This window comes from Heterodontus francisci, chromosome 23 (assembly GCF_036365525.1).
Source record: "Heterodontus francisci isolate sHetFra1 chromosome 23, sHetFra1.hap1, whole genome shotgun sequence".
NCBI classification, from domain to species: Eukaryota; Metazoa; Chordata; class Chondrichthyes; order Heterodontiformes; family Heterodontidae; genus Heterodontus; species Heterodontus francisci.
Window position 1 is genome coordinate 65,614,591 of NC_090393.1, and position 23,981 is coordinate 65,638,571.

The 23,981-nt window shown below is 44.5% G+C and overlaps 1 protein-coding gene across 2 annotated transcripts in view; it reads left to right on the plus strand.

Annotated features, from left to right (window-relative positions):
- smpd4 (sphingomyelin phosphodiesterase 4) overlaps positions 1–23,981 on the plus strand; it is a 70,854-nt gene that overhangs the window by 25,144 nt on the left and 21,729 nt on the right. Inside the window, exons 10-15 of one of the 2 annotated variants that reach the window (XM_068055436.1) lie at positions 6,641–6,733; positions 10,663–10,814; positions 14,816–14,906; positions 17,507–17,607; positions 20,394–20,557; positions 23,128–23,333. In XM_068055436.1, the coding sequence (XP_067911537.1) occupies positions 6,641–6,733; positions 10,663–10,814; positions 14,816–14,906; positions 17,507–17,607; positions 20,394–20,557; positions 23,128–23,333 (807 nt within the window). The remainder of the gene's footprint in view (positions 1–6,640; positions 6,734–10,662; positions 10,815–14,815; positions 14,907–17,506; positions 17,608–20,393; positions 20,558–23,127; positions 23,334–23,981) is intronic. The other variant, XM_068055435.1, reaches the window with a different exon arrangement.

The following is a 23,981-nucleotide window of genomic DNA, read 5'->3' on the forward strand; positions in this document are numbered from 1 at the left end:
TGGCACCTCATTTTGAGGTATGCCTGGTGCTAATCATTGGTGCACTCTTCAGTGAACCAGGGTTGGTCTCCTGGCTTTATGGTAACGGTAGAGTGGGGGATATGCCAGGCCATGAGGTTACAGATTGTGGTTGAATACAATTCTGCTGATGATGGTCCACAGAACCTCATGGATGCCCAGTTTTGAGCTGCTAGCTCTGTTCTGTCCCATTTGGCACATTGGTCATGCCACGCAACATTGAGGGTATCCTGAGCGTGGAGACAAGACTTCATCTCCGCAAGTACTGTGCAGTGGTCACTCCTCCTGATACTGTAGGTTTCTCCCTCTTGTTCGTTCCCTCACCACCTGCTGCAGGCCCAGTCTGGCAGATATGTCCTTCAGGACTCGGCCAGCTCAATCAATAGTGGCGCTGCTGAGCCACTTTGCTGGGCATTGAAGTCCCCCACCCAGAGAACTTTCTGTGCCCTTGCTAGCCTCAGAGCTTCTTCCAAGTGGTATTCAACATGGAGCACTGATTCATCAGTTGAGGGAGTGTGGTAATCAGCTTAAGATTTCCTTGCCCATGTTGCCCATTTTACCAGTAGGAGGCCCACTGCTACACGTGGATTCAACTGCCAAACAACTGCTACACCATTTTGTACCACTAAATGTCAAGTACACCCATAAGTGCAGAGCAAACCCTGATGGTAATCTCACCTAATCCAAAGAGCTGGTTTGCACCTAAGAGATGGTACGATGTCTCTTCAAGTTTTGGGCTCCAGGGTAGAATATTGGAGAGTCAATGTTGAAGTCCTGGCTGTGGTTTCCTCCAATCTGTGCTATGAGTGGGAAGCTGCTGAACAACAAACAAGGACTTCTTGCTGTCACCCTGACCATTGTCATTTAGTATGGTCCCATAGTATCGCATTGACAGAGGTGTGGCTACATATACTTGGACAAACATGTCCCGTACTAGGAATAACATTGGCAGCGTCATGGCGACCACGGCATGGCTGAAGGAGGAAAGGTCACTCAGAGCCGAATGGAATGTTCTTCTGAAGTTGCGACAATATTATAGGTACTTTGCTTAACATCTAGCCTGGATGTAGCTGACCTGAAAGAGTTTAATGCTGACGCTGATATTCAAAATGGGAAATACTGCACTGCTCCCAATGAATGGGGTATCTAAATGGTTTTCCACACCTCCCTCCCCCATCCCACTGAAAGAAATGAGTAGTGTTGCAGATCTAACATCAAGAGTTGAAGTTAAAATTGGAAGAAGCTGATGAAATGGCCCAGTCGCCATAAAGGGAAGGCTTTTGTATCATTTTGCGCACTTGATTTCTAGCTAGCTCTCTGCTTGTCGCGACATGAAGCAGTGTGCAGGAAGGCCTCGTACTAAACAGGTTCAGTCAGAACTGGAATAGATTAATTGGTGGCCTAGTGACATTACTATGTACTGATGTAGGCTGTATCTTTAATCTAGATCACATTTTTGAGTGGCTTCTACTGAGGTTGAGGAGAGAAACAGCTGAATTTCCCTGGTCAGCACTCGCACAACTACTAGCTGACAGCAGAGCTGCATTAACAGTATCCTGGCCCAAGATGTGGCTTACCTGTGGTGTTCTCTTTTTTAAAAAAAAAGTTTGTCTCAATTCAGCTGCAGGAAACTTTTCATCTGAGGATCTGTGTTCATCCTCAAATATTGAACCAGTTCAGACCCAATCTGGATTCTATTTATTCATTCATGCGACGTGGGCATCGCTGGCTAGGCCAGCATTTATTGCCCATCCCTAATTGCCCTTGCGAAGGTGGTGGTGAGCTGCCTTCTTGAACCACTGCAGTCCATGTGGGGTAGGTAGACCCACAGTTCTTTTAGGAAGGGAGTCCAGGATTTTTATCCCAGCAACATTGAAGGAACGGCGATGTCGTTCCAAATCAGGATGGCGTGTGACTTGGAGGGGAGCTTGCAGGTGGTGGTGTTCCCATGCATTTGCTGCCCTTGTCCTTCTAGTTGGTAGAGGTTGCGGGATTGGAAGGTGCTGTCTAAGGACCTTTGTTGCATTGCTGCAGTGCATCTTGTAGATGGTACATATTGCTGTCACTGTGCGTCAGTTGTGGAGGGAGTCATTGTTTGTGGACGGGGTGCCAGTCAAGTGGGCTGCTTTGTCCTGGTTGGTGTTGAGCTTCTTGAGTGTTGTTGGAGCTACACCCATCCAGGCAAGTGGAGAATATTCCATCACACTCCTGACTTGTGCCTTGTAGATGGTGGACGGGCTTTGGGGAGTGAGGAGGTGACTTATTCGCCGCAGGATTCCTAGCCTCTGACCTGCTTTTGTAGCCACAGTATTTATATGGCTACTCCAGTTCAGTTTCTGGTCAATGGTAACCCCTAGGATGTTGATAGTGGGGGATTCAGCTATCTTAATGCCATTGAATGTCTCTTGTTGGAGATGGTCATTGTCTGGCACTTGTGTGGCACAGATGTTACTTTCCACTTATCAGCTCAATCCTGGATATTGTCCAGGTCTTGCTGCATATGGGCACAAGCTGCTTCAGTATCTGAGGAGTCGTGAAAGGTGCTGAACATTGTGCAGCTGAAGATCGTCGGGCTTAGGGTACTACCCTGAGGAACTCCTGCAGTTATGTCCTAGAGCTGAGATGATTGACCTCCAACAACCACAACCATCTTCCTTTGTACTAGGTATGACTCCAACCAGCTGAGAGTTTTCCCCCTGCTTCCCAATGACTTCAGTTTTGCTAGGGCTCCTTGATGCCATACTCTGTCAAATGCTGCTTTGATGTCAAAGGCAGTCACTCTCACCTCACCTCCAGAGTTCAGCTCTTTTGTCCATGTTTGAACCAAGGCTGTAATGAGGTCAGGAGCTGAGTGGCCCTGGCAGAACCCAAACTGAGCGCCACTGAGCAGGTTATTGCTAAGCAAGTGCTGCACGTTCGCACTGTTGATGACACCTTCCATCATGAGCATCAACTTCTTTAGAATAGAGTTAGTGTTCCTTTCAGAACCCATTTCAGGAGAATAAATGCCAGAAAGCAGACAGCTGTTCAAAATAATCTACTTGACTGAAGTGAGCAGGAGCTACATTTTTTGGTTTGCTAAAGTGCATTATGATGGTAGGGCCTTGTACCGATCTCTATATCAAACATCTTTCTGGGAAAAACAGGGAAGGGTGATACAAGTTTGCCCATGTCCTTTCACCTCAGGCCTTGGATTTGTATCCAGTGCAGATTGGCTCAGGGTACTTGTCTCAGTTCAGATATTAGAACACATGGTTTCTCGGCACAAAACTGCCTACAATTTGCCAATCTCATAGGCTAGAAGGATGGGGAAAATGTCACCTTGGTGGTTTAGGGCTCCCTCTCCTGAAGTTCGGGTAAAGGAACAGTCTAGAGGGAGCCTTGCCCAGCATCTAATTCCTGTTGTACCTAATGTGGACGTGTTTCATAATGGCAACAAGTGACTCCCGAGTGGAAAAAGTGGTTGATTCCTGTAAAAGCATATTAATATGAAATTCATTTATACAATGTAGAAATGGGGCAGTGCTGCGTGTGGGGCAGATACAGTGTGGGAAGTGAGTTGTGCATCTTGGAAATCGTGATGTGCTTCTAAAGTTGCCATTTCATGAGCAGTAGTCTCAAGGGCTCACTTTGAAATCTACTCATGCAACCTGATGAAGCATTTTTGGCAATTATTAACACAGCTTCCTATATTGGGTTTCAGTAACTGTACCAGGCCACTGGTCCCCTGTACTGATGACATGAATCAGTGTTGCTCTTAATACAACCTGTGCCTGTTTGTGGCCTCATTCCCTTGCACCTTGGCAGCTGTCCTGCTTTGTGCGTCATTGGGAGCCATTGTTGGCCAGTCATGTTGTGACTTGGTGGCTGATCTGGGATTTGGTGCTGGTTTCCTTCATTTTCTGGACTCTTATCAGTTATTGCAGCTTCCATACAGTGCTTGAAAGAGCCCCCTTAAAGTGAAACTATCATCCCTGTATTGCACCTGGCTTCCACTTGGTGACTGCTTATGGTGTTACGACTTGAAATCAGGAGCTCGCTGTGAGAATTGCAGAATGATTCTTGCATTCCTTTTCTCCTTGGTGCAACCTGTGCTCCATCCTCATAGCTGCCCTTATGCAGAGATATTAGTTGGGTTTATGCCCCTGGACAAAACACTGGGCTGGATTGATTCGATTTTAAAACTCTGGGGCTTCAGTTTGTGGACCTGAGCTCCCAATACCATTCATATCCTTTCCTGTGAATCCCAGCGTAGCCTTTGAATTGGGTCGAGTTTTTGGATCTGTGGTGAGCGGGTAGTTCGGCCACACTTTAGAGCTCTGCTTCAGCTTTGCATGACATGTTGATGCTTTGGGTGCATGTGTGTTAAGCCTCTACATTATTTTATTTATTTTTTTCCCGCCTCGTCACCTTCATCGTCTTCGCTCTGATTCTGACTGTCTTTGCATTCGTGGCATTGCAAGCCAGGGCCGCAGGTATTCACTTACAGACCAACTAACCAGGGTTAACCCTTTTGAGGATGACGGTTCCCCCTCGGTGTCGAACAGAAGCTTATTTTTTAATTTTATTGTTACTGCTGTTTTGTGAAGGTGGTGAAGATTGTTTTCTGCCTCTCTTCCAAATAGTACGTTATTTCAAACTCTCAACAACCTTTGCTGACCAATGGGTTGAGATGCAACTTGGTGGTTCTGCGTTAAGCAGTATTCAGCTGGTCTGCTACAGAACACATCAATGCACTAGTTATTGGGCACTAAAATGTTCAAATGTTTAGTTTTTCACATGGGGAGCCAAAATGAGGTCTGCATTTCGAAAGCTGAGCATCCTTCTGAACTCAAAAGGGTTACCGTATTATAATCTCCTGCAGTGTTGTGACTAGGTTTATTTAACATAGTTAAAGACGCGTATATGTTTTCAGTTCAACTAGAGACGAAAATTTCACATACCCGCTGCTATACTGCACTGAAAACCCAGTGACAGCACTACTGCTTGCTCTTCTGATTACTCCTGGGCAGCCTCTGTGATTTTAGTAATGGTACAGTGACTAAACATGTATATTTAAGAATTGATGGTGTTGATCATGTTCTTGTGTACTGTCTCATTGTGTTTCATGTTTGTAGTTAGAAATGGTTTATCCCCTTAACTGCCATCAAATACTCTGCCGAACAACAATTCCCAAAAGTATTTGTTCCAGCTTCTGGAAGTGAAAGCTAGACACTATACAGAATAACTTTTTAAAATGCTTCTCTTTGGTAATGAATGTTTGTGCTAGGGCATGAAACACTTTCCATTGTAAAGCATCCTTTCCCAGAGCAGTTGCAGCTTGCGTTAAATACAGAGTAAAATTCCCACTACACACTGCCCCATCAAATACTGCCGGGGCAGGTATTGCATGGGTTTAATGTAGAGTAAAATGCTCTCTACATTGTCCCATGTCAAGGGTGTCAATGTTTCCATTTCTCTCAGTAGCGATCCTGTAGCCTTTGAGTGAAATTGCCAAATTAGGAACAGTTTTGGTCTGTGGGCCATTAAGGAAGTAGATTGAGACTGACAAACTCATTTCACATAGGAACTCTTACAGCAGGCAGATGAGGGAGAATTTTATCCCATCTGTCTGGACTAGTTTTTAATCCAGGTCAGAGGTGACAAGTCAACGTTAAGCCCACTGCAGCACCCAGTCCCAGAATGCAATTTTAATTTCAAACAAAACTATCCTGGACTGTTACAGGACTGTACTTCTTTAATCAAATTTATCACTGAGAGATGTTCCCTACTTTGTTCAGAGTGTTTAATAAATAGTTCCATAGCCATGCCTGAGCATCATGCTCCATTTACAAATAGCAGTGTCTTGCAGTGTATTGAGGTCCTGGTTCTGGTTAGTGGGCATCCCACAGACCTCCCTGACAAACCTCAGATCAAATTGAAACTGCTGCCTGCAGTCAAAGTAAGTTTGTGTTTGAATCTAATCACTTGCTGAGCAGGGTAGGGGGAGCTTTACTCTGTTTCTAACCTGTGCTGCACCTGCCCTGGGAGTGTTTAATATGTAGAGTTGGGAGTGCTTGATGCTCTCATTTAGAGCCTGAACTACTGGTGTTTTCCCTAGCACTGATTCCAATTCATGAAGAAGTAATCGACCTTCGAGCACTCATTAGTTTTACTAAACATCCATTTTTGAGTCAAAATGAAGATGATTTTCACTTTTAAGCCCATGCCAATACAATGATTTGCACTAGTGTCTGGTTACCAAACACAACATCATCCTCATCTGCTACTAGTGGCGTTCGATCAGCTGGCTTCTGATACCATGATCGATTTCTCCAAACTATTTCACTGTGTGATTCCGTGGCTGTAAAGATGTATAATTTATACATTATTTTTAATCTGGTGAGGTCTCTTTTTAATAGTGCTTTTGTGACACAACTTCACTAAACCTCCATTTAGAAGCTGGAGTTTGGCATTGAAGGGGTTAAATAATTACATTTCTGTGTATATTGAATGCGGCTACTGATTTGTTTAAAATTGGATTTGCTGTGTTTATAATATTTCTTCTCTTTTTCTCTCTCTCTCTCTCTGGATTAATGCTTTCCCTCTGTGTGTTGTCTTGTTCTCGGATGCTAACCCTCAGTTGGAGGTGCTACAGTACCGCCTCGGTATCTGCAGTACTCAGTACAGCACTGCATCACCACTGCCCGGCCACGGCACCTTCCAAACCTACCAAGTACCTTTTTATTTTCATTTTTGGTGTGTCAGTTTAATCTTGTTAGCCACATGGTAAAACTCAGAATATGTGGTATCTGGATAGTGTCAATCAGTGACTGTTCTGGGACCAGTGATTTAAATTTTCTGCTTGGTTTAGGGAAACTAGGTGTCCTGTGATGGGACGCTGAACTGAAGGTATGTGCGCACTAGTGAAGAGATACAGTGTGTACAAGCCAGAGGATTGACTGGGCCTGGTATAGCTGGAAAACGAGAACTGTTAACCAGGCTGTTGCCTTGGCTCAATTTGTGCCACCATTTACCCAGTGTTAGGTCGCACTGCAGATCTGGAGACTGAAGACTATTGCAAGAAAAAACTGTTGGAAAAGCATCTGCCAATATCACTCTTTTTAATAATTAGTCCTATTTCTTGGCCTGGGTGTCTCCTCTGATCTCTAAGATCTTTCTCATTCACCACCTTAAACATTCACTCCCTCCACCACCGGCGCACAGTGGCAGCAATGTGTACCATATACAAGATGCACTGCAGCAACTGCCAAGACTACTTCAACAGCAATTCTAAACCTGCGAGCTCTATCACCTGGGAGAACAAGGGCAGCAGACTAACAGGAACACCAGCACCTACAAGTTCCCCTCCAAGTCTCACCATCCTGAATTGGAATGATATCACAATGCCTTCACTGTCGTGGATCAAAATCCTGGAACTCCCTTCCCTAACGGCACTGAGTATACCTTCACCAGATGGTCTGCAACATTTCAAGAAAGCGGCTCACCACCACCTCTCAAGGACACTTGAGGGCAATTGTCAGCAATGCCCACATCCCATGGATGAATAAATTCAGGCTACAATCGAGAAACATTGCAGAATGGATGGTTGGTTTGGAATAGTTGACAGAGAGTGTCATAACCATTACGGCACAGAAAGAAGCCTTTTGACCCATCAAGTCCGTGCTGGCTGGCTGTAGAACAATCCAGTCTGTCCCATTACCCAACTCCATCTCCATAGCCCTGCAAGTTTTATTTCCCTCAAGTGCCCATCCAATTTCCTTTTGAAATCATTCATCGTCCCTGCTTCCACCACCCTCATAGGCAGTGAGTTCCAGGTCATTACCACTCAATGCATTAAAAAAACGTTCTTGCTTGCATCCCCCCCCTGCATCTCTTGCCCAGAATGTTAAGTCTGTGTCTCCTGGTCTTTGTACCATGAGCTAATGGGAACAGCTTTTCATGTCTACCTTATCTAAATTTGTCATAATCTTGTACACCTCTGTCACACCTCCCCTCAACTCCTCTGCTCCAAGGAGAAGAACCCCAGCTTGTAGCTAAATCCCTCATTCCTGGAATCATTCTGGTAAATCTCCTCTGCACCCTCTCGAGGATCTTCACATCCTTCCTAAAGTGTGGTGACCAGAGCGGGACGCAATACCTTAGTTGTGGCCTAACCAGAGCTTTATAAAGGTTCAGCACAACCTCCCTGCTTTTGTACTCAATGCCTCTATTTATGAAGCCCAAGATCCCATATGCTTTACTCACTATTCTCAGTATGTACTGTCACCTTCAAAAATGAGCTATTATGGGATTGTAGCTTGGGTTTCTGCAACACAAACTTGGACAAATACCTGGAACAGAAACCCCATCAGATGCAACTAGCAACACAGGCAGGTCTCATTCAGTCTTGAGATTTTGTTTCTATCTATTCGCAAACAACATTTGGCACTAAGATTTGGAGGATTAATGACTTCTTTAAACCAGAATTCTATTTCACCATTTATGTAATTTTATTTTATTTGCACACTGCCTTGGGTTAATTTTCCATTTACCATGTGGCTTTCTTTGTGGTGTGTTGGCACTCTGCTGTTATAAATGTTTCAACCCAGCATTCTTCTTGGATGGCTTGGTCACGAGCAGTTTATATGAGAAGGATATCTTGAAAATTTATATGGGGAAATCCTGCGTTTTTAATTTTGCTGCTGCTGGTCCTGCTACTGTTGGGAAATGACAGTGTTCACTCTGCATCAGACACACCTGCACGAAGCATGTCGTGGAGATTGAAATGGGAAGACTGCCAAAGGCTGCCTTTTGTAGGCAGAGAGTTGTTCGTGCCAGAAGTAATAGCAAGGAAGGTCTAAATCTGCCTTTATACATTGAAGACCATGAATTCGGTTCAACTGGAACAGTATTTAGTGAATTCTATCATTCTATTGGAACGCTGTGCAGATGCGACCTTTTCCCTCGTCCATCCAAGACAAATCCTGGGCTCTACATGTTTTCACATCAATGTCTCTTGTGGTTTTTATTTTGGGGTGGGTGACTTGTTATTGCATGGGAATATTTATTGTGATTTCACACAAGACTTGCTTGTGGATAAGATTGAAATGATGGCCTACAAAAAAGGGCCCGTCCCTGTCCCAAGTACCACTTAGCGCAGTAGTAGGCACTGAAGATGGTCCTATTTGGGGCTTAGCAGATGGCCTGGATGTAGTCCGCTTTCTCCCACACACAACTTGGTATGTAACAATAGTATTTTTTGTTCTAAGCCATAATCTGAGACTTGAACTTTAAGTCTTGGATGCTGAAGTGGGGATGGTAATGGAGAAACCTCTTCAGAATGCTGGATCTGAGTGGTGTGAAGGAGGCTGAACTCCCATCCATGCTGCTCCTGAAAGTATTCACTGAGCAGAGCCACATAGAGCAGAGAGAGTTCTGGCCTCATCTCTTAGTGGTTGGCTGGACAAAGCTGTTAACAGGTTAACTGCAAACAGCATGCAGCCTGGCAGATCGGGGAGGGGAGGCAAGACAACTCAGCCTGAAATAACTGGAGTCCAAAGTGAGTGTCTTGGTCAAGTGACAGCATGACATTTTTCATGGTGTGATCCCAATTCACTTGGTATTCTCTTTTGACCTTTTAAGAATGTGACTAATTCTGTATCATTCTATTCAGTGTTATCTCCAGTACCATTATTACTGCTTCCCCTCTTAACCCTCCCCTAGCTGATGGTATAGGCTGCCCATTATCAATACTCAACCAGTGCCACCCATGGCTTCCCAGATGGATTTTCTAGTTAACAATGTGACTCACTCTGCCACTGAATATTTTTGCAGTTAAGAATTGCACTGACCTTCCCCACCCACATCTCTGATTGTGACTCACTTGGGCTCAGACCAATTTACTTATTTATTTTGGCATTTTGATTTTAATTGGATTTCCTTCCCCTTTTAGTCCTCTGCTTCCCTGAGAGCACTGACTCTTGAAGGTGGGGTTCCATGGACGTCCTCTAGTACCTTACCCAATTGGTCACTCTTCATATGCAAGTCTACACAGTGAGTGTTGGCCATTCAATTGCGGGAGTAAACCACAGTCCAGTCCTGTTCTCACTTGAATTTCACATGTGCACACTATCCAAACGGGAGTCACAGGAGCAGGAACCTGAGCTAATCTGCATTTTTTTTGCCCTGCATTCCGAGTGCCCTGACTGTCACCTTGGCCAAACCCCATGAACTTCGCAGAAGCCAGAAAGGGAATCTGGAACCTTCTGAGCTATATGGCCGAGTTGCACACAAGTGGCATATTATTTTAAATGAGATCCATGGAATCAGGATAGGGTGGTGCTTGAACAGGCCATACTGCAGACTGGTCGGACCCAGGTTTTAGTCCATTTCCCATTCAGCAAGTTCTCCGGTTATTGAGAAGAAATGAGGAGAAAGGAAAGTCAGTAGTACTGGAAAGATTCTTGTGGAGTGGTCTAAGGAGGGGACTAAATTAATTAGGCTATTGGTGCATTTTAGTTTAATTCTGTTAACTTTGCCATTGCCATTGTGCACAGTAGATGTGAGTCCATGTGTCCCTACATAGAGTGACTGCTTTAGCATTAAATTGGGTTTCTGCATGCTCTTTGCATTTTCTGACATTTGCTGTTCTGTATTTGATAGGAACCCTTCTCTCCAACAGAGGAGCATGTGCTAATGGTGAGGCTGCTGGTCAAGCACCTCCACTGTTTCTCCAATAGCATAAAACAGGAGCAATCCTTACCCTCGCCTTCAACTCATTCTCACACTGGGAGTCCACTGGAGGAATTCAAGAGGTTAGCCTTTTATTTTTGTGAACTCCGTGTTCGTTAAGGTGAATGGTTTCAGTGGAGAGTAGGAATAATGAGCAGGTACTCTCAATTGGCAGAATGTGACAAGCATCCGTGTTAGGGCCTCAACTATTCACTGTATTCATTAAAGACTTAAATGTTGGGAGAGAAAGTCACACATTCAGGTTTAGCAGTGACACAAAAATTGGTGGCATTGTAAGCAGTGTAGATGGAAGCATAAAATTACAAAGGGATATTGATAGATTAAGTACGAAAGCAAGCTACTGTGGATGCTGGAAATCAAACAAAAACAGAACATGCTTGAAATACTCAGCAGGTCAGGCTGCATCTGTGGAAAGAAAAACAGAGTTAACATTTCAGCTCTGACCTCTCATTAGAACTCTGTTTTTTCTCTCCACAGATGCTGCCTGACCTGAGTATTTACAGCATTTTCTGTTGACAGATTAAGTGAATGGGCAAAACTGTGGCAAATGAATTTCAATGTAGGAAAACATAAGGTCATCACTTTGAACCTAAAAAGGGTAGAACAGGGTACTTTCTAAATAATGAAAAGCTATGAACAATGGAGAGTCCAAATGGACTTTGGGGTCCAGGTACACAGATCATTAAAATGCCATGAACTGGTACAGAAAATAATCAAAAAGGCTAATGGTATGCTGACCTTTGTATCTAGAGGAGGAGAATACAAGGGCTAGAAGTCATGCTTCAGTTAAACCATACCTGGAGTATTGTGAGCAGCTCTGGGTACCACACCTTAGGAAGGATATATTGGTGTTGGAGGCAGTGCAGCATAGATTTACCAGATTGATACCTGGACTCCAAGGTTAAATTATAAGGCAAGATTACACAAACTAAGATTGTATTCCCTGGAATTTGGAAGTTTAAGGGGCAATTTGATTGAAGCTTTCAAAATATTAAAGGGAACAGATAGGGTTGATGGAGAGAAACTATTTTCACTGGTTGGTGAGTCTAGAACTGGGCATAGTCTAGAAAATTGGAGCCAGACCTTTCAGGAGTAAAATTAGGAAACTTTTCTACACAAAAAAGGGTGGTAGAAGTTTGGAACTCTCTTCTGCAAATGAATGTTGATAACTGGATCAATTGTTGAATTTAAAACTGAGATTGATAGATTTTTGTTAACCAAAGGTATGAAGGGATATGGGGCAAAGGTGGGTATACGGAATTAGGTTGCAGATCAGCCATGATCTCATTGAATGGTGGAACAGGCTCGAGAGGCTAAATGGCCTCCTCCTGTTCCTTTGTTCTGTGTTTCTAAGCACCTCTTATTTCGGGCAGCCAGTGCCAACACCAGTCCCTCTACATATCAAATGCTGCCAAGGCAGTACCAGTAAAATTCCCTCTATACTGTCCCATTAAGTACTCAAGATCAGGTACAGCATAGATTGGATACAGAGTACAACTCTCTTTAAACTGTTTCATCAAACAACAAAACTTGTATTGATATTGCATTTTTAATGTTAAACCATCCCAAGTTGCTTCGTAATACTTGAGTCAGGTACAATAGAGGTTAAATATTGTAAATTTCCCTTTACGCTCCTGCGGAGTGAGATTTTCAACTTGGTGCCAATGGCTACTCAGTTTGGGGCTTACTTCCCTTGCACTGGATTTGATAGGTTACATTCAGTCCCCTGGCTCCCTCCACCCCACCATCCCTGGAGTCTTGCTTTTTATAATGTTTACTATTTTACTTTGCATCTCCCCCCAAAGTTGAGTTCCCCAGCTCCTATCTCTGCATTCTCCCATTTCAGTTGTGGATCTCGGCACCCAAGTGACACATGTAGCATTCCTTGACTTGGATGGTAGCACTCATTTCCAAATCAAGCCTGACTCCATAACTTCAGATGATCTGAGCTGAGATCTTACAATGCAGCACTCGCTCAGCACTGCACTTCTTTTGGCCGACATTAAACAAAGGCCAAAATCAGGTGAACATAAGATCCTCTGACATTGTTTGAAAAGCGGGGAGTTCTCCTCATGTTTGTGGACCAACATTCCTACCTCACCAGATATAACCACAAACCCATTACCTGGTCATTTATCTCACGCTGTTTGTGGGACCTTGCCAATCACATTTTTCTACCTTGTAAAGTGCTTTCAAATGTCCTGTATAAATGCCACGCACTGGACAGAATATTTTGTACTTGATAATACACGTGCACCTTCACCCTGTTGTTTTCAATGTCCAAGGTTTTACTATGGCTGCATTAAGGGATCTGGCAGTGTGATACCATGTATGTCTAATCTGTCATTCTTCCCTGAGTGCCAACATTGCAATAATGACACTGCAGGTACCCTGTCCCAACAGTCCGAGAAGCTGTTGGGAGAGTGATTCATCCTCAGCTCAACTGGTTACCAACTCCTAGTCCAATTCCTGCCAGTCCTCCTTCCCAAAAGTGCTGACTGCACCCTTGGGTATGTTTTCATGGGCTGTTCAACCACAGGAGGCATCAGCTGACATCAGTACATGCTCTCTTTCTGTGAGGGCCACTGATTAGCAGTCATTATCGGATCTTCTGTCTTCCTTCACCTCCTAGGACACTGTGGCAGCTTGTAGCACCTCTAATATCACCCTACTGTGAATCAGCTGACAGAATAGTGATCAGCTGGAGGAGTATGTTAAACAGGTTAGGAAAATTATACTGAGAGAGGGAACATAACTGGATTATAGTGAGGAGAGGAACAAGAGTCAGAATGTTGAAGCAAGACATTAGAGGAGGAGGGTATTGAGGAAAGGTCAGAGCAGCCAGGGAGCAAAGAGGAGCTGTAATGAGGTTATAATTGGAGCAAGTGATGTGCAAGTGTCATTCTGTAACATGTGCTGTCAGTTCCTACACTTACCACGTGGAGTGTGGTTTGCTGCCTTAATACCAACATTTTGCAGAAAAAAATCCTCAGATGGTGTATATACCAGTTTTTGAGCAACAACAAATACTTGCCCATCTCATGTACAAGATGAACAGGTTAGAACGGGAAAATAGTGACATTGCTTCTTTCAGTGTGGAGAAGTAATTGAAAAGCTGCTGGATGATATCCACAAGGCAATCGGCAGTTAATGCTGGGGCACATGGTGAGGCAACACATGGAGAAGAATGTTCACTAAAAACATTCGTTAAACATCAGACAGAGCCGGAGGAGAGCAATAAGATGGATCCAAGCGCAAAGGAGATGCGCTATGTGGAAAAACTGGGGAAGCTCAATGGTCACGAGAAGAGAGATTTCATTTGAGGATTATAAGATGGTAAATAAGACAGAACAGTAAATCCAGAATATTCCTTGAAATTGATCAGGAATGTCGAACCAGAGTATCTAAATTTAAATCAATGAAAATTAAATTTTAAACTCCCATTCAGAAGAGTGACTTCCCAAAGAGTCCGAAACATTTAGAGCAATCTGCCAGGCCAGGTAATTGAGAGAAAAACATCATGAGTGCTAAAAATGAGCTTTTTTGATGTGAGAGCAAGGATGGGCTTCTATGAGAGAATCGTGATACTGGAGGGAGGGGCTTTGATAGGCAAGTTAGATTATTAGCGGGAGAGATGGGTTTATTGAAGGGATGAGATTCATCCAGTGAATGGCTTTCCCGTGCTTGGCTTTTGATGGTTTTTATTCACTCTCTGGATGTGGGTGTCTTTGGCAAGGCTAATGCTTATTGCCGTTACTTGAACCTCTGCAGTCCGTGTGTGTGTTCGTTATCGAAACAAGATTTTTTTTACCATCGTTTGAATATAGTTTTTATCAGTAATCATAATAAATTTAGTAGAGGAGATGTTTTCTTGCTTGGGTGCAATGTGATGTTGTGGATAGCGTGTTTAACCCTCAGGGTTGGAGAAGGTTACATTGCAGCATTACAGGTTGCAGTACATCAGGTGATGCTGTAGAGATTCTGAGTTATCACCTTTCTCTATTTCATGCTGATGCCTGTTACTGTGAAACTGTAAGTAATTTGTTCTCTGATTTTCTTTCAGGGCTGTGATTTCGTGCTTCTTTCAGCAAAAGCTCTATGTGTTCCTGCAGCAGTGCTTCAGTCACTGGCCCCTTGATGCCTCCTTTAGAGCTGTATGTTACAACCTAGGACTACTTGTTTTATTATGTACCTAATAGATCAGAATTTATACAAAGAAACTATGTTGTGCTCCTTCTAAAAGCACAGTCACTGGCACCAGATTTAATAGCAGCATGTTTTCCAAAGTTCTACCGTTGCCATGTTCTGATGCTGGAAAGTGAATTTCATACTGGTTGGCATTTACAGACATTTACTGAAATGAATGGAAGACAGGAGATTGACTGAATTTTACAGTATGTTTAACCGAGGTCAAATTTAAAATTTGCATCCTCATCTTTAAATCCCTTCTGATCTCTGAAGTTTCCTGCAGCCTTACAACTTCCTGTAAATGCTTCATTCCTCTGGTCTCTTGTTCCCCCTCTCCTCTGCCTCCCACTCTCCTCACCACCGTTGGTAGCCATGCCTTCAGCTGCTTAAGCTCCATGAACTGATATTCTCTGCATCTTCACCTTTTTAAATTCAACTCCCAATATTACTCATTTGGCTCCATGTCCTTTTATTATCCAGTTGCCCCTTTGTGAAGCTCTGTTTTTCCTAGGCACTGTGTAAATGCAAGTTGTTGCAAGTACTAAAACTCAACTGTACGTTTCCTTACAAGGCAGGGCGACTTAAATTCATAGTCTTCATAGTTTCCCGTAGTCTTTGTCTTGGCTATGCTGTCGGTGTGGTAGATGGCAGACCATGTAGCCAGTCTTCCAGTACAGCACCGTGTGGCTGCTTGCACGGCAGCTTTGGCTGAGGGCTGGGAGTGAGCTGCCTGTCCATTGGCCCACTGAGCCAAGGAAGGGTCTGTAACACGAGGAGAGTAACTGAGCATAGAGTAATATTCTGATTAACACTTCTCTGGTGAAGTTGAATACTGTTGAGCTGTTACATGGAATAACAGTGACTATGCCAGATCAGGCCCAGGCCCAGGCCCAGCTGATGATTGGAGGCCTGAGTGGTCAAACGAGATTCTCCTCCTCTTGCCGCATCACTTGTATTTTGTGGTGCAGACTGTTTCTTCCCACCCCCGTCCCGCGTTTCAGAATCATCGCTGGGGAGGTTCTTCCAACTAACCAGGTAGATGACGTGCCAAGCATTTGGCTATATTGTAGTCTGCAGTCAGCGCTCCTAAATGGTACCTATTGGGTATCAGCTGGGAGGACAGAGTGGCCGGTGTGCAGGACCATTGCGAACATTCCCTGTTGTGAAGAAAGTGGGATCGATCTTGATATTGTGCAATAGTGTAAAATGAATGCTTCTGAGCTGGCTGTCTGCTTTACATCTCCTAATTTTTATGTCTGTTGAAGTCAGCTTGCTGTCACATGTTTTGTGCAAAGTCAAGATCTACCCTACTGTCTTGAGATTTAGATGTTTTAGAACACCATGAAAACACTTGTGAATTGTTACTTTGTAACAACCACAGTGTTATCCCTGGGTGCATATAATGTACAGTTAGCAATGTACTGTCAGGTAAAGTGCTCATCCCTTCTTACTTGTGTCATGCTGTTAATTCACCACCTCCAGCTGATCCCACTGCCACCACCAGTCGTTACGAGGTGAGAGGGATCTAGGGGTTCTCTGTCAGCCTTTACCTTGTTTAACCATAACGGTTTAATTTTAAAAGTGTTTTTAGCTTCCCTTCAGTGAATCCTTGTTCACTGCTCCAATTGCAAGGCAAAGAAATCAAACCGGTTTCCTTAGATTTAGACAAGATAGATAGGAGTTTATTAATCTTAAACTCTAATCTGGTTAACGATTATGAATATACAACCACGCTAGCATGCATACGCAATAAACACACACGCAGATAGAGACATAAAAAGTAGAAGGAATAAAGGGGAAAAGTTTGAAGCAGTATCTGGTAGTTACAGTCCTTTCAGTTCAAGGTGAAGTCTTTGGTTGCCGGTAAGTCTTGCAATTCATTCGGGCCCATTTCACGCTTCAGCTTGTTCTGATGTAGGAGTCTTTTCTCTCGAGATTTATGTGTCTTCCGTGGGTCCAATGGCTTGGGAGAAAGCGAGTGAGAGAGAGAGGCTTCCTTGTTGCAGCTTCAGTTGCACACTGCCTGCTGAATTCAAACTGTCCTGTGGCTAGTTCAAAAAACCAGGACCAGCCAGTTAGTCATGTGACCAGCTGGTTTAGCCAGTCCTAGCCCTGTGGATTGTATCATCTTAGCAGGGCCTGGAGTGCACTTCTTTACACCTTCAATGTCTGGTGATCAAAATCCATTTGGATTAGGGAATAGCCCTTTGTCTCCACAAGCAGCGTCTCTTAAAATGCAAATGTCCTTCCAGCCAAGTGTCTGGTGATCTTCAAACAAGTCATTTCTTCACTCCAGCAACAGTTTAAAATCAGTTTCATATGACAAAATTAATGTGCCTCACTCTTGGCAGGTGAGATCTGCATGACACCAGTACATCACTGTGTTGCCATGGTATCATTCTGATCAATCTGCTGTACAACTTGAATCTTCAGACACAATCCAATTGAAAGGACAAAATTTATAATCATGCTGCCAAGTGTTTTTACTCAACAGTGGTCACTTGGGCATGAAGTTCAGTTTTTAATCTGCTTGCATCCCCTTGTTAATAGTTTTATTTTACTGCAGGTTTTGGAAACGTGGCTCAGCTATCTGCAGCCGTGGAGGTATGCAGCAGAAAAAGCACCCAGCATGATTGAATCTGTGGATCGCAATGTACCAGACAAATGGTAAATCACGTAGAGGACTTAGATATATATGTAGGGGAGTGTGATTATGATTAATATGTGAAGGACAATACCATTCTAACTTAGCCTGAGTTACCTTCGCTTTAATCTATGCCCTCCAGTGTTATGCTCGCAGCCTGCTTATGTTTACATTATCTGTGCTCCTCCCTGTTTGAAAGACCTGGACCATATTCCCCTCTTGCTCCTTTCTCCAGTTAAAAGCAGTTCACCCTCAGCTAGTCTCTCTCCATTGCTGTCATTTTTAAGGTATTGTGCCCAGCAGTGCACACAGTATACTAAATGTCCTCTCACCAATTAGCCTTTGACCTATTGGGAGTAAAGAGAAAGGCACATTGGAGTTCTGTGCAGTAGAGATGAATGGGAAATGGTTTGGTGAATAGGGTATTTCACATGAGCTGTAGGAACAGTACATAAAAATGAATAGAACTATTTGCTCACTTGCATGGTATGTACTAACATGAACTGGTTGGGTTAAATGTCCTGTTTTCCTGTCGTAACTTCTGTGTATTTCAAGACAGTGAATGGGAGGCAGCTTGATCCAGTTGAATTCTATAAATGAAATGGGTTTGAACAGTTGAAACTATATTTACCAGGAGTCAATGGGAAGGTGGGAAGGGACCTAGTTCTTCTATTTCTTGTTTTATTTGGAAGGAGTTTCTATGATCAACCTTACTTTAATATTTTAAATATCATTGAGTGAATACTTGTTTAAGTGACTCAGATTAGTGTAGTTTATTCTAAAACATTCAATCTGCTGGTATCTCATCTAATTCCTCACATCACTGTCAGCCTCAGTAATTCCTCAAACTCTCCGTTTCCTCTCTTTGTTTTCCTTGGTCCTTGCCAAACAAGTAAAATCTGAGTAGCATTACAAAACTTGTTATTAAGGTGGGATCTAATGGAGGGGTTCAAAATTATGAAAGGTTTTGAGAGGTTAAATGGAGAAAACTTGTTCCCAATGGTTGGTGAATCAGTAAGAAAGGGGCAGAGACTGTGGGTTATCACTGGAAGAGCAAAGGAGAAAGTTAGAAGAAATGCTTTATTTGAACATGGGGCCATTGAGGAAGAGATTTTAATGTCATTTAAAAAAGGAATTGGATGCGTATTGACAAAAGATATAAGGAAACGGAATTAGGGTAGATCGGTCCAGTTGAAGAGCTAGCAGTGACACAGGCACAATGGGCCTAGTGTATTGTAGCCAAATTTGCTGACAATACAGATAGGTAGGAAAGCAAGTTGTGAGGAGGAGACAAAGAGTCTGCAAAGAGATATAGATAGGTTAAGTGAGCAAAAAAAATGGCAAATGGAGTATAATGTGGAAAAATGTGAGGTGGCCCACTTTGTTGGGAAGAATAGAAAAGCAGATTATTATTTAAATGTAGAGAGACTGCAGAATGCTCTGGTACAGAGGTTGATGTGCAGGAATCTCAAAATTAGCATGCAGATGCAGCAAGTAATCAGGAAGGCAAATGGAATGATGGCCTTTATTGCAAGGGGGATGGAGTATAAAAGTAGGGAAGTCTTGCTGCAACTGTACAGGGCATTGGTGAGACTTCACTTAGAGTACTGTGTACAGTTTTGGTCTCCTTACTTAGAGGGATATACTTGCATTGGAAGCAGTTCAAAGAAGGTTCATTGGGCTGATTCCTAGGATGAAGGGGTCATCTTATGAGAAAAGGTTGAGCAGGTTGGGCCTATACTCATTGGAGTTTAGAAGAATGAGAGGTGATCTTATTGAAACATAAAATTTTGAGGAGGCTTGACAGGGTAGATGCTGGGAGGATGTTTCCCCTCATGGGGGTATCTAGAACTAGGGGGCACAGTTTCAAAATAAGGGCTGTCCTATTTAAGATGGAGATGAGGAGGAATTTATTCTTTCAGAGGGTCATTAACCTTTGAAATTCTTTACCCCAGAGAGCAGTGGAGGCTGGGTCATTGAATATATTCAAGGCTGAGTTAGACAATTTTTTTTTTTATCTACACCAGAATCGAGGGTTATGGGGGGCTGGCAGGAAAGTGAAGTTGAGGCCAAGATCAAATCAGCCATGATCTTATTGAATGGCGGAGCAGGCTCGAGGGGCTGAATGGCCTACTCTTGCTCCTATTTCTTATGTTCTTATGAGTGGTAATTATAGAGTCAGAGTTTTACAGCATAAAAACAGGCCCTTCAGTCCACCGTGTCTGCACCAAACATCAAGCACCCAACCTAACTAATCCCATTTCTTTGCACTTGGCCCATAGCCTTGTATGTTATGGCGTTTCAAGTGCTCATCTAAATATTTCTTGAATGTCGTGAGTGTTCCTGCCTCTACCACCCCTTCAGGCAGCATGTTCCAGATTCCAACCACCCTCTGGGTGAAAAAATTGGTCCTCAACTCCCCTCTAAACCTCCTGCCCCTTGCCTTAAATCTATGCCCCCTAGTTATTGACCTCTCCGCTAAGGGAAAAAGTTTCTTCCTATCTATCCTATCAATGCCCCTCATAATTTGCCTTCCTAACCACCTTATCTACCTGTTCTGCTGCCTTCAGTGATCTATGGACAAGCACCCCAAGGTCCCTCTGACCCTCTGTACTCCCTAGGATCCTACTATCCATTTTATATTCAATTCTGAGTACCATGTATTTTGTGAATGTTCACATACCTTTGTGGACATACGGCATTTGAACCTTTGGAGAATGTGTCCATTTTTCAGTGATCCTAAACTGAAACAGGCGCTAGTCATTGCTTACTCCTCCTGTATATCCTGACCCTTCTTTGTGTGTCACAGGGCACCCTTTGTGCAGGAAAACTTGCTGATGTTCACAAAACTCTTCCAAGGCTTTTTGAATCGAGCTTTGCGCACTGATCTCGTCAGCCCCAAGAATGCACTGATGGTGTACCGAGTGGCCAAGGTATACAGTCAGCCCAACCTCGCTGAAATGATCAAGGAAGGTAAGGGTGATTGTGCTGCTATGGCAGTGTGAAGTCCTTGCCATCCGCAACTCATTTACTGTCACTACAGCCCCTTCAGATCAGCCCATGTCACTACCCCTTCACCTGGGTAGAGCTGCTGCCTAGATTCATAACTAGAGTAGTCTAGGGCAAGTCTGTCTAAACCTCAGTGGATGTAAAAGCCTGGCCCAGTGTGGTACATGACCAGGAGAGTCTAAGATACAATCTTCAGCCTGTCCTGAATTAGCTAGGCTTCGGATCACTGACACTTTCTGGGCATTGTGTATTGCCATCCAGTGAGGGTGCAGCTGATTCTCGCTCTGAATGCTTCTCCTCGCTCCCACCCCAAGCCAAATGCCCAATATCCCACCAGCAAACTCAAACCTTCCACATGCACAATGCATCTAGGGTGAAGTAGTGAGGGCCAGCCAGTGCTTGTGGAGCCTGTACCCAGGGACTGACCAGCCTCTTTGAGAGGAGGAAATGTGGGATTGGTCAGTTAGAAATCAGTCTCTAGTTTATTGACTATCTTTTTTTTGAAAGCCCTGCTGTGTGGGGAAAGGCCAGCAAGTATGGGAGATTGCAGCTTCATCCATTTGTGGCACTGTGATGTTGAACCTACCCATGCAAAGAAAAAAACCCAAAGAACTTGCATTTATATAGTGCCTTTCACCTCAGTACACTCCAGTGTTTCACAGCGAGTGAAGTACTTTTGAAGTGTTGCAATTAAAGGCCTGCTACCCAACCTGAACCCAACAGGACCCGACGACGTGTCTGGTTTGGGTCAGGTCGCTCTTCCGGGTCCAGCTTTCGGGCTCGGGTTGGTTTGGGCTGGGTCCAGGTCGGATACGCCCAGTACTCCAGACTCTGAGTCTGCGCAGTGAGCAAGTGAGTGTCTCTATGATGTCATCTCGCTCATGCTGCAGCTTCCTTCCATTCCATCCATCCAAAAGTGGGTAAGTACAGTGAGTGCACTATGGTCGGGTCAGGCGTGGGAAAAAATGGAAGGACTCGGGTCGGGTTCGGATTCGGGTGGGTTTTTTTTTGTCCAGACCCGAGCAGGTCTTTAGTTGCAATATTGGAAATGTGACAACCAATTTACACTTAACAAGGTCCCATAAATGGCAATTAAATAAATAACCAGATTATCTCTTTTTAGTAATGTTGCTTGATGGAACAAATATTGGACAGGATGCCAGGGAGAACATCTCTGCTGTTCATCAAGTCATGCCATGAGGTCTTTTACCTCCACCTGAAAGGGCAGATAGGGCCTCGGTTTAGCATCTCATCCGAGAAATGGCACCTTCGACAGTGCAGCAGCTCCTCGGTGTTGACCCTCTCACAGCATAGCATCTCCTCAGTACTAAAGAACAAGAACAGTACAGCACAGGAACAGGCCATTCGGCCCTCCAAGCCTGCGACGATCTTGATGCCTGTCTACACTAAAAACCTTCTACACTTCTGGGGACCGTATCCCTCTATTCCCATCCTATTCATGTATTTGTCAAAATGCCTCTTAAACGTCATACCTGCTTCCACCACCTCCCCCGGCAGCATGTTCCAGGCACTCGCCACCCTCTGTGTAAAAAAAAAACTTGCCTTGCACATCCCCTCTAAACTGTGCCCCTCGCACCTTAAACCTATGTCCCCGAGTAACTGACTCTTCCACCCTGGGAAAAAGCTTCTGACTATCCACTCTGTCCATGCCACTCGTAACTTTGTAAACCTCGCCCCTCCACCACCGTCGTTCCAGTGAAAACAAACCTCTCCTCATAGCTAATACCCTCCAGACCAGGCAACATCCTGGTAAACCTCTTCTGTACCCTCTCCAAAACCTCCACATCCTTCTGGTAGTGTGGCGACCAGAATTGCATGCAATATTCCAAGTGTGGCCTAACTAAAATTCTGTACAGCTGCAGCATGACTTGCCAATTTTTATACTGTATGCCCCGACCGATGAAGGCAAGCATGCCGTATGCCTTCTTGACTACCTTATCCACCTGCGTTGCCACTTTCAGTGATCTTTGGACCTGTATGCCCAGATCTCTCTGCCTGTCGATACTCCTAAGGGTTCTGCCATTTACTGTATACTTCCCACCCGTATTAGATCTTCCAAAATGCATTACCTCACATTTGTCCGGATTAAACTCCATCTGCCATTTCTCCGCCCAAGTCTCCAACCGATTTATATCCTGCTGTATCCTCTGACAATCCTCATCACTGTCCGCAACTCCACCAACCTTTGTGTCGTCCACAAACTTACTAATCAGACCAGCTACATTTTCCTCCAAATCATTTATATATGCTACAAACAGCAAAGGTCCCAGCACTGATCCCTGTGGAACACCACTAGTCACATCCCTCCATTCAGAAAAACACTCTTTACTGTATTGGATTGTCAGTGGATTGTATTCAATTCCCTGAAGTGGGACATGAGCTCATGACCTTAGGATACTGGAGAGTGCTACCAGTGAGCCAAGGCTAAATTATTTCCACCAGCGATTTCCAGTTAACAGGTTTTTACTATCAGCTCCTGTCTTAACCCCAAATTGTGCCTTATTTTTAAATAGCTGAGCGCCTGTTTATGGAACCCGATCCCGTGCATCATCCGAGACAGCATCGTGTGTACGCGTCTCCAGGCTTTGGCAGCAGTTTCATGTCATCGTGGCATTCCCCAATGGCGGATACAACCTTCAGAGTCAAGAGTCATGTGTACAACCTGGAGGGGCAGGATTGTGCATACAAGCAGATGTTTGGGTCTGAAGTCAGGAATTTGGTGAGTACAAGGTGCAGAGAGTTCACCCTTCTACAGCACGCACTTATGTACAGGGTTAAATGTTACAAGAGTACAGCTTGAGAGAGGGACTGTGGGTATGGTAGAGCTGGGGGTGGTGGGAGGGATGAGAAGAGCCATGTAATTTTCTGTTCTCTTCCCCACATGCTTCTTGAAGATACTGGGATACGGATTCCACAGGTGCCAACTTTCGCTCTGGTACAGGTTCTGTGGGCACTGATTTTATACTGGGGAATGGATCCCAGGGGCACTGATTCTCACTCAGGTACAAGTCCACAGATGCTTGCTCTCACTGGGGAGTGGGTCCCAAGAGCCCTGGTTCTCGCCGGGGGGTGGCTCCCCTGGCCCTGGTTCTCGCCGGGGGGTGGCTCCCCTGGCCCTGGTTCTCGCCGGGGCGTGGGTCCCCTGGCCCTGGTTCTCGCCGGGGGGTGGCTCCCCTGGCCCTGGTTCTCGCCGGGGGGTGGCTCCCCTGGCCCTGGTTCTCGCCGGGGAGTGGGTCCCCTGGCCCTGGTTCTCGCCGGGGAGTGGGTCCCCTGGCCCTGGTTCTCGCCGGGGAGTGGGTCCCCTGGGCACTAATTCTGGCAGGGATATGGGCGCTGCAGTCTCCGGCTCCTGCTGGGTTACAGGTCC